At 46.0% G+C, this 17,500-nt stretch overlaps 1 protein-coding gene across 11 annotated transcripts in view; it reads right to left on the bottom strand.

Annotated features, from left to right (window-relative positions):
* BIRC6 (baculoviral IAP repeat containing 6) overlaps positions 1–17,500 on the bottom strand; it is a 403,615-nt gene that overhangs the window by 348,926 nt on the left and 37,189 nt on the right. For all 11 annotated transcript variants that reach the window (XM_088474413.1, XM_088474414.1, XM_088474417.1 and 8 more), the window contains exons 2-4: positions 17,019–17,200; positions 15,020–15,157; positions 11,951–12,144 (exon numbers count right to left, since the gene is read on the bottom strand). In XM_088474413.1, the coding sequence (XP_088330539.1) occupies positions 11,951–12,144; positions 15,020–15,157; positions 17,019–17,200 (514 nt within the window). The remainder of the gene's footprint in view (positions 1–11,950; positions 12,145–15,019; positions 15,158–17,018; positions 17,201–17,500) is intronic.

Genomic DNA, 17,500 nt, shown 5'->3' with positions numbered 1-17,500 from the left:
GATCACATTAAAACCTAGATCAATCAATAATACACAGATGGATAATAATTACTAAGAATATTATCATCAAATAGAACAAGCACAGATCCGGCTCTGTAAAAAATAAGCGTTATGGTATAACATACCTTTGTTAACTCTTTTTCTTCGAGGTCCATGGGGTCCACAGCCATTACGTTGGGGTATGAATCCCGGTCACCAAACAGGTAATACAAACGAGCTCTCTGCTCCCAGGATGCACCAGGTTTCCTCCTCATATACCCCACCCCCTGCCTCAGGTAGCCAGTTCCTTACCAAGCTCAAGCAGGCAGAGACAAACAAAGGGTAAGCAACAGATCCGGTCTCAATGGCAGATGCCATGGAGTGTCTATGGAGAGACCGTAGATCTGTGAACCAGCGCCGTCTCGGCGACGCCGGAGCTATTAATATGACGGTGCTGCCTTCTTGTTTGATCTTTCTGACCACTCTGGGCAGAAGAGCAAACGGGGGAAACAGATATACCAGCTTGTAACGCCACTTTACTGTCAATGCGTCTACAAACTCGGCTCTCGGATCTCTTGTCCAGGATCCATACCTGGGAACCTTGTTGTTCCTTCTTGATGCCATCAGATCTATTTCTGGTAGACCCCACCTGTCCACAAGGTTCCGAAAAACCTGTGGATGTAGGGCCCATTCCCCTGCATTTATCTCTTGCCGACTGAGAAAATCGGCCTCTCAATTCAGGACCTCCTGGAATGAACACGGCAGATATCGTGGGCAGATGAGTCTCTGCCCATACCAGGATTCTTGATACATCTGCCAAGGCGGCCCGACTCCTCGTGCCCCCTTGATGACCTAGGTAGGCGACCTCAGTGCGATTGTCCGACTGTATCTGCACCGACCTGCCCTTTAAGATTTCCTGAGCCTGCACTAAAGCTTTGAAAATAGCTCTTAATTCCAGGATGTTTATCGATAGCCGGCTTTCCGTCACTGACCACTTTCCTTGGAAAGTGTGTGACCCCGTCATCGCCCCCCAACCTTGAAGACTGGTGTCGGTTTTGACCAATGTCAAATCCGACACCCAAAAGGGGCGACCCTGCCTGAGATGCTCTCTCTGCAACCACCAGGTCAGGGACAACTGTACCTCTGGAGAGAGACGCAGCAGCTAAGACCTGATCGTGCGATGATCCTTGTTCCAGTGAGACAGAACGAATTTGCTGCAGTGGTCTGGAGTGGAACTGAGCGTATTCCATCATCCTGAAGGTGGCCACCATCGACCCCAGGACCTGCATGGCTACTAGAACAGCTATCTGCCGTTTGCGAAGCAACCTGCATATTCGTGATTGTAAGGCAAGGATCTTCTCCTCCGGCAGATATATTTTCTGCACCACAATCTCGCTCCCAAATGGCACATCTGTTGTACCGGACAGGGTGACGACTTTTGCCAGTTTATGATCCAGCCGAGTCTGTACAGACATGATACCGCAAAACAAAGTAATTTTTGATGAGCCTGTGTGATTGGGATGTGAAGGTAGGCATCTTGTATATCTAAGGACACCATATAGTCCCCCTACTCCATTGCCAACACAATCAATCGCAATGTTTCCATCCTGAACCCGGGGGCTCGAACAAATTTGTTGAGCTCTCTCAGATTTAGAATAGGCCGGTATGACCCATTCGGTTTCTGAACCAGGAACAGATTGGAGTAAAACCCCTCTCGTAACTGGTTCTCTGGCACCGGAATCACTACTTCTGATGCTAGTAAGGCAAGAATAGCCTTCTGAAGGGCCAAAGCTCTTTCTGAACCCACCCGTGGGTTTACACAAAAGAACCTTTGAGGAGAAGTCCTCCAAAGCATCAGGGCGTACCCTCGGGAAACAACTCCCCGAACCCAGGCATCCTCCGTCGTGAGGTGCCAGGGCTCTGAGAACCGAAGCAGTCGGCCCCCCACCCTGGTATCCCCCAGGGGGAGGCCCGTCGCATCAGGCCACTGGTTTATCCTGGACGTTTGTTCTGCCAGGGCTTCCTGGGTCCTGTCTTTCTTGGTGGAAATCTCACTGAGGACTGACCTTTGGCATTGCCCTGCGGCCGAAACCCCTGAAAGGACGCCCTCCTCAATTTAGACGAGGTTGCTGATGGTAAACCTGCCGTCTTTGAGGCTGCCATGGAGGATACAATTTTGTCCAGTTCTGGACCAAAGAGAACACCTCCTGTGAACGGAAGGAATTCTAGGGCCTTTTTGGACCCGACATCTGCCCTCCAATCCTTCAACCAGAGGATCCTACATGCCACCACGGACTTCAGCTGAAACTTTAGAGGAAAGGATCCCTGCATCCAAGGCAGCATCACCCAAATAAAAGACCCCTTCTCTAATAAAGGAGATCATATCCAGTTGCTCCTTAGAGGCATCTGGTAAAGACTCCGTTAGTGTCTTGGCCCACTCCTCAATAGCTCTTGCTACCCAGGCAGTGGCTATAGCTGGGCGGGTGGCTGTTCCTGTCAGCAAAAAAATAGATTTGAGACAAGTCTCCAGTCTCCTATCCATGGTTTCCTTCAGCGAAACTGCTGGGATTAGCAAAGTGGTACGTTTAATCAGCTGTGCCACATGTGCATCAACTGATGGTGGATTCTCCCACTTGGCACAGTCCTCTGCTGGAAAAGGATATAGAAGCGCCATTCTTTTACAAGAATGGCTTATCTTATCCGGGCGCTCCAAGGCTTCCTCCATAAGTTCTGATAAATGTTCAGACCTTGGGAATTCTGCCTTAACCACCCTTCCTCGATATTTAACACCGATTTTACAGCCTTTATCAGAAAAGGGACATCGGCTACTGGGAAATGATCATCTCCCCCCTCAGAGCTAGACTCCTGCGAAGAGTCCTGTGCTTGTTCCTCCATGGAGGCGGCACTCGAGTACTCACCCATGTAAGGCGGTACATGGTGCCTAGATTTAGCCTGCTTTGGCTTGACAGCCTGAGGCTGAAAAACCCCCGAGGATGATGCCATAACCTTACCAGCAGCAGGGTCCATCCAAGGCGGCCACACCATGGGCATAGGATGCATCTGCTGAGGCAAACCCCAAACCGGTGGTACCGGGGCAGCCAGCCGTTGCGCACCTGAGCCATAAACTGAGAAAATGATGCCCAAGGAGGCTCAGGGCCTGAAACAGGCAAACTTAATTGGTGTGGTGGCTGTCTGAAACAGTTCCCACAAAGCCCATTTTGTAGAAAGTCCTGTGGGGACACACCTGCCTTGCAGGCTACACAGGATATCAGCAACGGGGCTCCCGCCACCTGACCCTCAGACTCCTTACACATAACACTATGCCACTGGTTCTGAGTGTATATGTGCTGCTTTCTACTCTCAACCAACACACCTGTAGCAAGGGAAGGGGAGAGACAGTGACAGTATACAGGAATTACAGTTCTTTTACAGAAGAAACAGTATCCATAAACAACAATCACTTGTCATGCATAAATACTCTGCGAGCCATATGCATATAAGCTCTCACTACCATAATCAGCCTCAGCTTAGGTAGGATAGAGCCCTGTAAAAACCTAGACCAGCAGTAGGCAAGGTATACAGGGAGACTTGCCTAGCGTCCCTCTTGTAGGAGCAGCGTTCAGAGAGCAACTGACATACACTCTGGCTGCCCTATATGGAGGCTGGGAGGAACAATCCACAATCAACTGTGCCAGAGTACTGAACTAGCGTGTGGATTGGGGGAGGGGCCGCCGGGGAAGCGTACCTCCCCTATGCTGCTTGGACCTGCCCGGTAAACTGACCTGGCCACCGCCACAAGCCCCGGCTGGTCAGGAACATCAAATCCCGGCGGTCATGCTAGGAGAACAAGCCGTATGCCTCCCGACTGCAGCGCGCCTCCAGCCAGTCTCATGGCCGGAGGCCGGACCGCCACGTGGTCCCGGCATCAGCGGCCGCCGCAACCACCTGCTTACCTGCCATCCCCTTGATCCGTTTGCGGTCCAGGGCATGAGGGCCCCTGCCGAATCCACAGCCATGGAAACGCCAAGGCTAGCGGTGCGGCGCCGGAGGAGGTAGTTGCAGCGCGTGGCCGGTGCGCCTCCAATCAGGTGCGAGGCTGCTTCCAGGACAGCTCAGACCACCCGCTGAGATAGAGAGTAAAACTCTTTTTTTTTTTTTGTACTCGTCTGCAGGACTGCTCCCGCAGTCCCGCTGTCTATGTGGTAAACACACCAAACAGGAAGAATTGGCTACCTGAGGCAGGGGGTGGGGTATATGAGGAGGAAACACGGTGCATCCTGGGAGCAGAGAGCTCGTTTGTATTAACTGTTTGGTGACCGGGATTCATACCCCAACGTAATGGCTGTGGCCCCATGGACCCCGAAGAAGAAATAATTAAAAAATACTAAAAAGTGAAATACTCCTCAGTTATTCTGGGTCAGAGCACATTTTATATCACATCACCAGTAGTTCAAGAAGTCAAATTTTATGAAGCACGGTATTTGATGTTAAAATTTATAGTCACAGTCAGTAAGCAGATAATGTTAGTAGGCAGTCGCCGCCAGTTAGTATAGATGGGTTAGAATTTAGTAGAGTCAGCAAGACTAAGATGATTTGACCAACTGAATAATCGATGTCCAGTGTGGTAAATCTTGTCCTCACCTCTACCCCTAGCATATAGGGGGAGGATTTGAAAAGCTGCTGTCGACGTGTAAATAATGTCTCCTGGACACTTTGAAAACGTGTCTGCTGTGCACACCTAGCGATCCAGGATGCTGAGGTATCAGGCAGAGGTACCTCTACTGCTGGTCCACGGCACTCGAGGCCTCTGGCAGCGCTGTGTGATGTAATTCACTGGTGCCTCGCGCTTCACTACTTCTGGTATTGCGGTCCACCTGCGTTCACTTTTTCCACATTTTGTTATATTACAGCCTTATTCCAAAATGGAATAAATTCATTTTTGCCCTCAAAATTCTACACAAATACCTCATAATGACAACGTGTAAAAATTAGTTTTTTTTTTAGATATTTGCAAATTTAATATATATATATATATAAAAAATGAACAAAGGGGGTGCACTCACCAGTCTTCTAAAATGAGTTTTTATTTCATCTTTTTAAAAAAAATTTACAGCATCATAGTAAAGCTCCGACGTTTCGGTCCTAGCCATGGACCTTTGTCAAAGGTCCATGGCTAGGACCGAAACGTCGGAGCTTTACTATGATGCTGTAAAAATTTTTTAAAAAGATGAAATAAAAACTCATTTTAGAAGACTGGTGAGTGCACCCCCTTTGTTCATTTTTTGTATGCAGGGATACAGGTGATCCCATTTGGGTGGCTACCCCAGCAATTGGATTTTCAGACGTGAGTGTGGACTAATACTGGACTTATATATATATTATATATAAAAGAAAACCACACACATTAAGAAATCGCATGTACATAAGTATTCACGGCCTTTGCCATGAAGCTCAAAATTGAGCTCAGGTGCATCCTGTTTCCACCGAACCTCCTTGAGATGTTCCTACAGCTTAATTGGAGTCCACCTGTGGTAAATTCAGTTGATTGGACATGATTTTGAAAAGGCATACACCTGTCTATATAGGGTCCCACAGTTGACAGTGCATATGTCAGAGCACAAACCGAGCATGAAGTCCAAGGAATTGTCTGTAGACCTCCGAGACAGGATTGTCTCGAGGCACAAATCTGGGGAAGGGTACAGAAAAATATCTGCTGCTTTGAAGGTCCCAATGAGCACAGTGGCCTCCATCATCCATAAATGGAAGAAGGTCGGAACCACCAGGCCTGTATGGTAGAGTGGCCAGACGGAAGCCACTCCTTTGTAAAAAACACATGGCAGCCCGCCTGGAGTTTGCCAAAATGCACCTGAAGGACTCTGAGACCATGATGAGACAAAGAGTGAACTCTTTGGCGTGAATGCCAGGCGTTATGTTTGGAGGAAGCCAGGCGCCGCTCATCACCAGGCCAATACCATCCCTACAGTGAAGCATGGTGGTGGCAGCATCATGCTGTGGGGATGTTTTTCAGCGGCAGGAACTGGGAGACTAGTCAGGATGAATGCAGCAATGTACAGAGACATCCTGGATGAAAACCTGCTCCAGAGAGCTCTTGACCTCAGACTGGGGTGAAGGTTCATCTTTCAGCAGGACAACGACCCTCAGCACACAGCCAAGATATCAAAGGAGTGGCTTCAGGACAACTCTGAATGCCCTTGAGTGGCCCAGCCAGAGCCCAGACTTGAATCCAATTGAACATCTCTGGAGAGATCTGAAAATGGCTGTGCACCGACGCTTCCCATCCAACCTGATGAAGCTTGAGAGGTGCTGCAAAGAGGAATGGACGAAATTGCCCAAAGATAGGTGTGCCAAGCTTGTGGCATCATATTCAAAAAGACTTGAGGCTGTAATTGCTGCCAAAGGTGCATCAACAATGTATTGAGTAAAGGTTGTGAATACTTATGTACATGTGATTTCATAAGTTTTTTTTTTGGGGGGGGGTTATTAAATTTGCAAAAATCACCAAAAAACTTTACACGTTGTCATTATGGGGTATTGTGTATAGAATTTTGAGGACAAAAATGAATTTATTCCATTTTGGAATAAGACTGTACCATAACAAAATGTGGAAAAAGTGAAGCGTTGTGAATATTCTCCGGATGCACTGTATACCTAAATATCTTCAGTGACCTCCATGAAAAAAAAATGGGATTTTGGTACCTACCGGTAAATCCTTTTCTGTTGTAGAAGATCCGGGCGTAGAGGAAGGGGCCACCTATCGTCTGACAATAGGGACCGAAGGTCCGAGAACCAACTTCTCCGAGGCCAGTTCGGAGCTACAAGAATTACAGAGGCTGTTTCTTGTTTTATCCTTTTTAGAAGACGAGGAAGAAGCGGAATCGGAGGGAAAATGTAAACAAAGTCGTAGATCCACGGACTTGTCAGGGCGTCTACTGATGCCGCCTGCGGATCCCGAGTTCTTGAGACGTATATACTGGGAGCTGACGATTCAATCGCGACGCCATGAGGTCCACCTGAGGACATCCCCATCAACGTATCAGCGCGTTGAACACCTCTGGATGAAGCATCCATTCCCCGGGATGCATATCCTGTCGACTCAAGTAATCCGCTTCCCAGTTGTCCCCACCCGGTATGAATACCGCCGACAGGATTACTGACTGTCTTTCGGCCCACCGAAGGATCTGAGTTACTTCCCGCATATCCATGCGACTCAGAGTCCCTCCCTGGCGGTTGATTTAAGCGACGGCCGTCGCGTTGTCAGACTGAACTCTTACCGGACGAGCCTTTAGCAAGTCTTTTGCCTCTATCAGAGCATTGTAAATCGCTCTGAGTTCCAACACATTTATGGGCCACTTCTGTTCTAGAGGGGACCATCGACCCTTAAAGTGATGAATGAGGACTACTGCTCCCCATCCTCGAGGGCTGGCATCTGTTACGATGATCCAGTCCCACACTCTGAATCTCCTGCCCGCTAACAGATTGGTGGATTGCGTCCACCAAAGAAGGGCCACTCTGGTACCGGGGCTCAGACGGATCTGTCGATGAAGAAGCAGATGAGACCCTGACCCCTGTGATAGCAGTTCCAGCTGAAACTCCCTGGAGTGGAATCGGCCGAACTATAGCACCTCAAAAGCTGCTACCATCTTCCCCAAGAGGCGCAGACAAAGAAGCAGGGACACCTTCCTTGTTCTGAGGACCAGCTGAACTAACAACCGGATATTCCGGGCCTTGTCTATTGGAAGAAAAACCCGTTGTGAGGCCGTATCCAAGATCATGCCCAGAAACAGAAGTTTCTGGGACGGAGTGAGATGTGATTTTTTGAAGTTGATTATCCAACCGTGTTGGATTAGGGTCTGATATGTCAGTAAGGCCTGATTTGATAGTAGAGATACCGATGGAGCCTTGATTAACAGGTCGTCCAAATAAGGGATTATGTTCACTCCTGATGACCGAAGGAGAGCGATCATTACTGACATGAGTTTGGTGAAGAAGCGGGGAGCCAAGGATAACCCGAACGGCAATGCCCGAAACTGATAATGATCCTTCAATATGGCGAAACGCAGAAAAGCCTGGTGAGGTTCCCAAATGGGGACATGGAGATAGGCATCCTTGATATCCATGGATAATAGGAACTCCCCTGGTTCCAAGCTTGCTATGACTGACTGCAGAGACTCCATTTTGAAGCGATAAATCTTCAGATACAGGTTCAAAGACCTGAGGTTTAAGATAGGCCTGACCGAGCCATCTGGTTTTGGTACTACAAACAGGTTCGAGTAAAACCCCAAACCTCTCTGATGTTCCGGGACCGGAACTAGTACAGATGATACTACTAGAGACTGGATAGCCTCCTGTAAAACCTTGGCCTTGCTTGCAGGCGTTGGCAGACTTGTGGTGAAGAACCGAGGTGGAGGGGGGACTTCGAAGTCTATTCGGTACCCCAGGGAAATTAGTCTGCGGATCCACGGTTCTGTAGAGGTCTGGTTCCAAACCTGTTGAAAATCTTTCAGGCGGGCTCCTACTGCAGGAGGCCCCAGGTGGGACGGAAGACCGTCATGCCACCTGCTTTTCCGCTGGTTTAGGCTCTGGTCTACGTGCAACAGGGTGTGGACGACCTCTACCTCTGCCACCTCTATGTTGCGTGGGAGCACCTCTGGCTCTACCACGAAAGGAATGTGGCGCACGAAAGGAAGGTCCATTATAAGATCTCCTGGGAGCTGGAGCAACCGACGGAAGGAAGGAAGACTTACCCCCCGTGGCCTGGGATATCCATTTGTCCAGTTCCGGGCCAAACAGCATATCGCCTGTGAAAGGTACCAGAGTCCAAACCGGTAATCAACTGGTCAGCCCAGCCGACCACTGCCTTGTTAACCCAAGCGGTAACAAGGGTGGGTCTAAGTTGAGCCCCCGCTGCAGTATAAATTGATTTTAGCATTGTTTCCAACTTACGATCCGAAGGATCTTTTAGTACTGTAGCTCCCGGTACTGGGAGTGCTGTTTTCTTAGAGAGACGGGAGACTGACGCATCGACTGGAGGGGGTGTTTCCCACTTTTTCATCATGGCTGATGGAAAGGGATAACTAGACGGAAACCGGCGCGGAATTTGGAACCGTTTATCCGGTTGCTTCCAGGCCACTGAGAGCTGCTGTTGCGGCCTCTGTGAGAACGGAAAAACCGTAGAGCTCTTTGGTCTTTCATGAAATAATTCACACTCCTGGGATGCAGGTAGTACATCCTCAGGTAGATTCAGAACTTTTCTGACTGCCAAAATTAGAGATTCCACCCCTGGAGAGGTGGACTCTAATTCTTGAGAAGCGTCCTGCAATTCCCCTTCTTCTGTTTCCTCCATAGCGAGGAATTCTTCGTCCGACTCTTCTGATTGGAGAACAGTCGCCAGAGTACGCTTTTGTGTCGGCCTTTGGTAGGAGGTGGAGGGTGCAGGCACCACTGTACCCATCACCTGTACCAGGGTGTCTAGAGACTTGGTTAGCCCTTCCACCCAGGGAGGTTGAGACCTACGTGCCTCAGCTAACTCAGACGTTAAATCCGTCATAACTCCTACCATGTCAGCGGCCCATGGGGGAGCAGGTGCGGCCGTAATAGCCATAGGCGGATCTATTGCTATACAAGCCTCACATAAAGTGGACCCAGCAGCATGTGGCTTGGATAGTTTGTTGTTACACTTAGAACAGACAAACATATTTTGAGCCGCTTTTGTTCTGTTTGACATGGATACACACAGTCACCCAGACACAGAGGGACAGCAATGAAAGGAGAAATAGAACAGAAGGCTGGTATGGGACACAGAGGAAGAGGCACTCCCCACTCATTCCCACAATTAGATTCCCTGCCAAACACCCCAGTTACTCACAACCTCTTTGCCAGGGATGTAGCCAGGAGAATCAGCCTTCTGTAATCACTGCATACAGCCTGTAGTGGAAAGATTCAGTTCTTTTTTGTGAAGTTAAACACGGCAGCCACGCAGTGCATGCAGCCCCTGCCGCGTTCTCTAGACAGGGAGCCGCTCTATTGAGACAGTGAGCCCGCGCTGTTAGGCTCCGCCCCCTTTCTCTATGCCCTAAGGGCTAGAAAATGGCTGCCCCCGCCTGCAGGATCCTCTCCCCTCTGTGCAAGCCCCGCTGAGTAGGAGCCGCAAGCCGCGCTCATCAGCGGGGAGAGGGGAGATAGATGCAAGTAGTGAGCAGTGCTATTGCGCTCTGTCAAGCCAGCGCTGGTCGCAGGACAGGAGACGGGGGATGTGCAGGTGATTAATACTCACTGCGCTCCCCTCCGGACGGCTCCTCTGAACAGCACTCACAGGATCCTTTGCTGTGGTGTGTGCGGCAGTAAGGAGCTGTCAGATACTTTTAGTGAAGCACTGCACACTCCTTCCTGCAACCCAGAAGGTTAACAGGGTGCCAGTAACCCGGACCCCACCTTTAGAGAGGTGGCGAAGGGTACTCAGAAAAAAGTGTAAAAGATGTTAGAAAATAATAAAACAAAAATAAACATATTATAAATAAAAGAAATAAAATAGTTGACTTGCTGGAGCACAGCAGGTTGTGACCAGCTCCAAGGGCACATTTTCTAAACTGGGGGCTGGTGGGACAGAGGGGGAGGAGCTTCACACTTCTAAATTATTTAAAGTGCCGGCTCCAGCTATCCACGCCTCTATACCCCAGTGTAAGCACCTCCAGTGTCCCCTAGTGGATGAAAGAGAAAATTAGGTCAGATACATTACTAATTTCAACCATCAAACGCTAATCCTAGGAAGAGGAACAAAGCTGGTGTAGACGGAATGGGATTGAAATGCCGACTGAAGCCTAACCTAACCCTCCCGTCTCTCCCCCCCCACCCCTTTGCCATACTGGGGTGGTGCCTAACCCTAAAACTCCCGGGGTGGTGCCTAGACCTAACCCCCCATTCCCTAAACCTAACCCTCCTGGGGGGTGCCTACCCCTAACCTCCCCCTAGTGGTGCCCAACCCTAACCTCTGCCTAGAAGGCTTGTTTCAAGAGTTATTAGGATACTGTATTTATAACATAGCAACTTCCTTGGATTCCAACTAGGGGATTTAGAAACAGTCTGGTAGTCAGTAAGAGGTAGGTTGGGTTTGGTGTGGTGCAAGTCTAGTTAGAACTTTGCTCATTGAGCTACGAAACTCTTAAATTCATCTCTACTTACAAAAAGCAACTTAATGTCCCCTAAGAACCTGCCAAACTCTCAGATGCAGGTTGTACACTATTCATACTTTCATTTTAAATAGCACCTTCTCAAACAATATTACAAATAGCAATTGATTTGCTTTACTTCTGTGTTACAGCATTATGTTCAAAATTATGAAAGAAAACGAAGCATCAGATATATTTTCAGAAAAGTACTACAAGAAATAGAATTTCCTACCATGATCTACATACATTTATTATAGAACTCTATATTGAACAACTGCAGTAAACAATTTAGCTCAGCAGGTGGTATGAGAGCTTTCGGCTGTCCAATTCAGAGTCTGCTTGTTTGCAATTTGCCATCTTAAGCTGGCCACACACTAGCCCAACTTACAGCCAACCGTCCAACTAGTTGATTGGTTGGAGTGGTAAGGTATGAAAGCAAATGACAATCAGCAGTTTGCTCCTAAATGCCGGAAAATGGACAAAAACTGTTTGAACAAACTGTTTAGATCAAAAATTTTACAAACTTGTCCGACACCCATTTTCATCTGTTTTCTGGCATTTAGGAGCAACTTATTGATCATCATTTACTCCCATACGGTACCAGATTTTCATTCCAACCAGCCAACTATTTGGATGAAAGTTGGTCTAGTGTGTGGCTAGCTTAAGAGACATGTGAACAAATGAGTCATGGTTTGAATATTCCACATTAGCCAAGATAATTAAATGAACATATCAATATTAGTATATTTTATATAGATAGATATTATAAATTATGTGCAACTTACCGATCTACAGATCGACCAGGCCCCACACCAAGTTCAGGCCTTGCACTAGTTAACAGATAAGACAGTCTGTCCATTATAGATGAGGCTACTGGCAATGCAGCAATATTTTGATTTATTTTCTTTAGCTCATTCACAATTGCACCAGTAACAGACTTTAACACATGGTGGGGAAGATGAAATGTGACAGTTGCCCACTGAAAAACAAAAAAAAGTAATAAAAAAATAAAAAAAAAAAGATTTATAACTTCATAAACAGATTTATAAAATATGAGAAACGATAAATGGTCACATCCCAAACAAATCTAATCAGCAGTGGTGACCAAAGCAAATACTGTATTCTTGTATAATTTACAAAATGTTTGTTTTTTCGTGAAATTAGCCTTCAATTATATTTTTTCTTCATATAAACCTGATCTTCACAATTTCCATCCTGGAAAATGCACTGTTATGGTGCATACACGGTCAGATTTTTCTTCAGATATGAACGATAACTATTTAAAAATCGTTCAGTCGTTCATATCTGAAGGAAAAACTGACATATCTGACATACCTGAACGATGGACGATCAACGATGCGCGTTCCCGTTTGTCAGATAACGATATCTGACATCTGATGTGTTTGCAGTCAGACTTGGACGATTCCATTCATTTTAATGCAGTCAAAAATCGTTCAAATCGTTCATCTGACAAGTCTGACCGTGTGTATGCTCTCTAAGGGTATAATGTCCCCAAAACTGCACTTTTATCAAATATCTTCGGAAATCTAATTTTAATTTCTGGTGTTCTGGCAAAAGCATGAATATGGCAAGTAATAAAATTAACACATAGCTTTAATTCTTGGCCTAATTAGCAAACCCATATAATTGAAGCTTCAGTCATAATAAAACACTTTATTGAGGGGTGGTTAAGGCAGCACAGTAGCTAAGCAGTGCTACCTCACAGTACCTGTGCCTGGCACTGGATTCTGAGCAGATTTTGTTCTTGCATAGAGTTTGTGTGAAGGTGCCCTCCAGGTGCTTCAGTTTCCTGGCACCATTTACAGAGATACTAGTAGGTTAACTGGCTTATTATTAAAGGCAGCTCTGTTCTATGCTGACTGTGGTAGGAAAGACAGATTGTACGCACCACTGTGCATGGACTGAGCTACCTGAATAATGTAAAATGCTGAAAAACTTAATGCATTTTAGAGATCATTTTCTTTTATTAAATGTAATTTTGGAGGGTTTTCTAAATTTAAATAGGTCTTTTGTGGTAAGATACAAAGAGTAAAAAAAAAATGTAAAACCATTATTCCTGCTTGCAATACAGAATTTCATAATCTTATAATCTATGCAATTACTGGAGGGCATATCCTACAAACAGAAATCAAAAATAAACCAACTTCATGGGACATGGATGCAGGAGGAAAAAAATAAATGTATACATATAGTATTAATTAACTTGGACATATTGTGGCATACCCAATTGTTTAAGAGAATTGGCTCCGGTCTAAAGTGGCCAGGAGCTAATTCAATTGCTTTGGGCGGCCAGCCAAGAGCCTGCACTTAACGCAGATTTCTGCTTGCACCCTCCGCTTAATGTGGCTAATCCCGTACATTAGAGAGCGACAACTTGCCCTTCGCGAGGCTGGACTCGCAAACAATTGAATTAGCTCCCGGCCGCTTTAGACGGGAGCTAATTCTCTCAAACAATTAAATAGCCCCAATTGTGAATTCAAACTGTATTAATTCAAACAAAGAAGACCAGCAGGTAGAAATGCTGCATAACATAAGATTAGCACAGGCTGCATTGGTTAACAGGAGTAACGCCACAGTACTGCCAGTAAGGAGTGGTCATATGGCCAGAGAAAGGCAGCAGGGATTTTACTACAAAGTCAGACAAATAAAAGGAAAATAACAAATATTAAAGAAACCGCAACACCACATTCAACGTCCCACATAAATCCACCTTAAACATATGTTTAACATAACACTGTATTGGAAAGCTTAATGATGGCACAGAGCAAATATGTAATTTGATAAACTTTTTAAAAGGCCTATAAAAAGAAACATTAAGAACCTCTGGGGTGATTCATATATACTGTAACCATTTTCTCTAAGATAAGAAGCTATAGCTTATGCTGGGCATACACGGCCAGATAAAAGGTCTGTCAGACCGACAGACAAGACATTTTATCTGGCAGCCTGCCAGCCGCAGATGTCGCCGGCATACACTGAGATTTCTCTCACAGTGTATCAGCCCGACATCTGCGCTCCGCCCCTGAGGGAGGAGACATTTCCCTGTTCCGTCCATGGGAAGGAACACAGGAAATGTATGTCTGTCGGCCGAGGCTGGGCATACACTGCCCGATGCGGCCGACAGTTTACCGGTAAATATCGCATCGGACGGGCATGCTGGACAATCCGGCATGCCCGACCGAGCTATATTTAACCCTCGGTCGCCCCCCCACACGCTACAATTATCGGGGCGATCCGCCGATATCAGGCGGATTGCCGTGATAATTGTAGCGTGTATGGCCAGCTTTAGGGTCACTCTAGGCACACATAATGCTGTGCCTAGCATGTCCTTTTCTGAATGCAAAGTTAAATATAAATTCTACCTTAAAAATATAACATATAGTGGAGGAAACAGAATTGCTCCCTTCTATTAATAGTCAGTTCTGACTTAGCCTACTGGATGCTGCTATATTTTTGAAAAGTCCATTGCACATCTCTAGTCTCAGAACTGTCATCAGGGGTACCTGCCACTGTAGGAGGTTATTATTGTGCAACATCTCTACACATGCCATTTATAAAAAAGCAAACCATGAACAAAGCTTGCGCAGTCGTATCAATTTTCCCTGCCCTCCCCTTATAAAGCAAAGTACTGATTTTCAGGAGAGATCATCACGGACCTCCATAATCAGTATGTAAAGCCCAATATTGTAAAAATCACTTGCCGCTTTCAAACACATGAAAATGACAACACTAATCTATAGTGTCATGTTCTCTCTATTAACAATAATTAAATTTTTTCCTCAACAAAAGAAGTTTAAAAAGGAAAAAAAAAAAAAAAAAAAAATAGATCTTACCTTTGCAACCTTATGATTTGCTGCCGTCTCATGTGAGGTATTTTTGAAGCCATCTTTCAGCTGCATAATAAACAAATCATAACCTTCAGCACTAGACACGTCAATTTTCTCCAGGCAAGCAGACAGCAACTGCTGCACCTACAATACAAACAAAAGCCACGTGATTAGATTTCAGTAACAGAATGCTAAAGCATAACCTGTTGTGTTAATTATGTACAGTATTATATATTTAAAAAATAAACCTCAAGAATCAATTCCAATCAATGACGTGATGAGCGGTTCTAGAATGGCACATTGCATCCTGCCAGCATCATAATTGGCAGATGTGTGCAGCTGGGCATCGCAAATCATGCAAAATGAGCTTCCCTCCTTAAAGTGTCTGAGTCACATTATACGGAGGGTGGCTCTATAATATATACATATAATCAATAGTATGGCCTTGGTACACTAAGGCATCTATCCCGGCATAGACTAAATCAGTATCAAGCGCCTAAAGCCAGGACATGACTGCTTGCTTAACTTCACAGTTTGTTTGCAAATTGACTTCCACCCAGGTACTTCTTCAATGGTCCAAAGAGGTGGAAATTACTCGATGCCAGGTCAGGGCTGTAGAAAGGATGGTTCAGTACCTCCCAATGGTAGCGCCCCAACAACTCACGCATGCGGCTGGCTATGCGTAGCCTGGTATCGTGCAAATAAGACACTTGTTTGCAGCACTCAAATTATCTCCCTTGGTAAGGAAATCAACAAGAAGCACACCCTTGTGGTTCCAAAACATGGTCACCATGACCATCTTTGCTGGTGTAGTGGTTTTGAATTTCTTTGAAGTGGGGACGATGCATGTTTCCATGTCATGGATGCCTGCTTTGCCTCCAGTGTCACATGATGCACCTACGTTTCATCGCCTTTAACACACTGCAGGAACTGCACTCCCTCCTCATGGTACCCCATCAAGTGCATGACACAATCCTACCCTATTGGTTTCTGGACTTCTGTGCCTTGCTTTGGCACCTAGGGTGAACACTTTTTCCTGTAACTCAGTTGATCATGAACGAAGTTGTGCACAGTACGAAGAGATGTTCAGTTCGTCAGCATTATCACTAACTTGAATGTGTCTGTCCACCTAAATCAGACCTTCAAAGCAGCACAAATTGTCATCTGAGGTGGACGTGCTTGGCCGGCCAGATCGCTGCTCATCCTGAACGTCTGTCCTGCTGTTATCAAAGGCAGCGCACCCAAACCTGTTTCCATGACATGACGTTATCACTGTACACCTCAAGTTGGAAAATAATTTCAGTTGCCGATATGCTCATTAGACGCAAATCTCTGACCACACTAGGCACCTCAATGTTTGACCATGACTCTGCCATTTTACAACTGATGTTGGCACAGTAAGACTCATATGAGGCACATCATAATGGCCGTGAGGGGAAGCAGTGGTCTACCTGCTCTGGCAAGATGGGATATTATAATGAAAGAGAACATAACACATGAGAGGTCTTGTTACAATACTTACTGAACCACCCTCATACATAAAGACTTATGGCAACTTATAACATTGAATTTAAAATAGGACTGATATACATGACTGTAGTGCTTCACAGTAAGAAAGACAAATGCAATTCAATAGGAGGAATTCAATTAGCATTGCAGGTATTTAGCTCCAGAAAGACAAATGCAATTCAATAGGAGGAATTTATTAGCATTGCAGGTATTTAGCTCCCGGGTTAAGTGCCAAGGATCTATTCAATTGCTCACACTGTAAGCCTGCGACTAGCAGATTTCTGTGCCCGGTACTTATCCTAAGAAATGCAGTTTAACATGACTAAACCCTGGGCATTATTTGCGGTAAAGTGCAACTCTCAGGTTAAGTGACGGGTGCGTTGCAGTCAATTGAATAGCTCCGTGCACCTAACCCAAAAGTTATGTCCCACCTGTGCTAATTGAACTTCCCCAATATGAGGAAGATAAAATTGTGGACTATATAACTTGTGCTTACCTCAGTAACTGGCAATTCAAGCTGGACTACATCATCCGGTTTTGTGACTGGAGTTTGAAGTGCTGTGTCTAGTAGTAAGATGCCATTCAGGTCTTTCCGACAACCAACTGCATAATCGTCCACGAAGATAACTTTATCAACAGTTGGGAAGTACTGGCATTTTACTCGCACACCAGGCTTTGCTGATAACGAAAAAAAAAAAAAAAAACAATAATAATGCTAGTTTTGTGCACTTTACTGTAAGTGAAGTGACACAGGAGAACTAGTGTTTATTCTAGCACACTACACCCGTCACTACCCATTCAGTTCCTCTTTCCTGCCTGGGGTGTCGCTCTCCACTCTGGTGCTTCTAGCACACTCCGTTAATGCAACAAACTCTTGATATATAGACCACTGTGCTAGAAGCACCAGAGCAGAAAGAGACACCCCAGACAGGAAAGAGGAACTGCAAGTGGTGGTGAGAGGTGAAGAGTGCTAGAATG

This window comes from Taudactylus pleione, unplaced genomic scaffold, assembly GCF_031769625.1.
Source record: "Taudactylus pleione unplaced genomic scaffold, aTauple2 ptg000154l, whole genome shotgun sequence".
Taxonomy (NCBI): domain Eukaryota; kingdom Metazoa; phylum Chordata; class Amphibia; order Anura; family Myobatrachidae; genus Taudactylus; species Taudactylus pleione.
The sequence above is the reverse complement of the archived record's forward strand: the minus strand, read 5'-3'. Positions and strand labels throughout refer to the sequence as shown.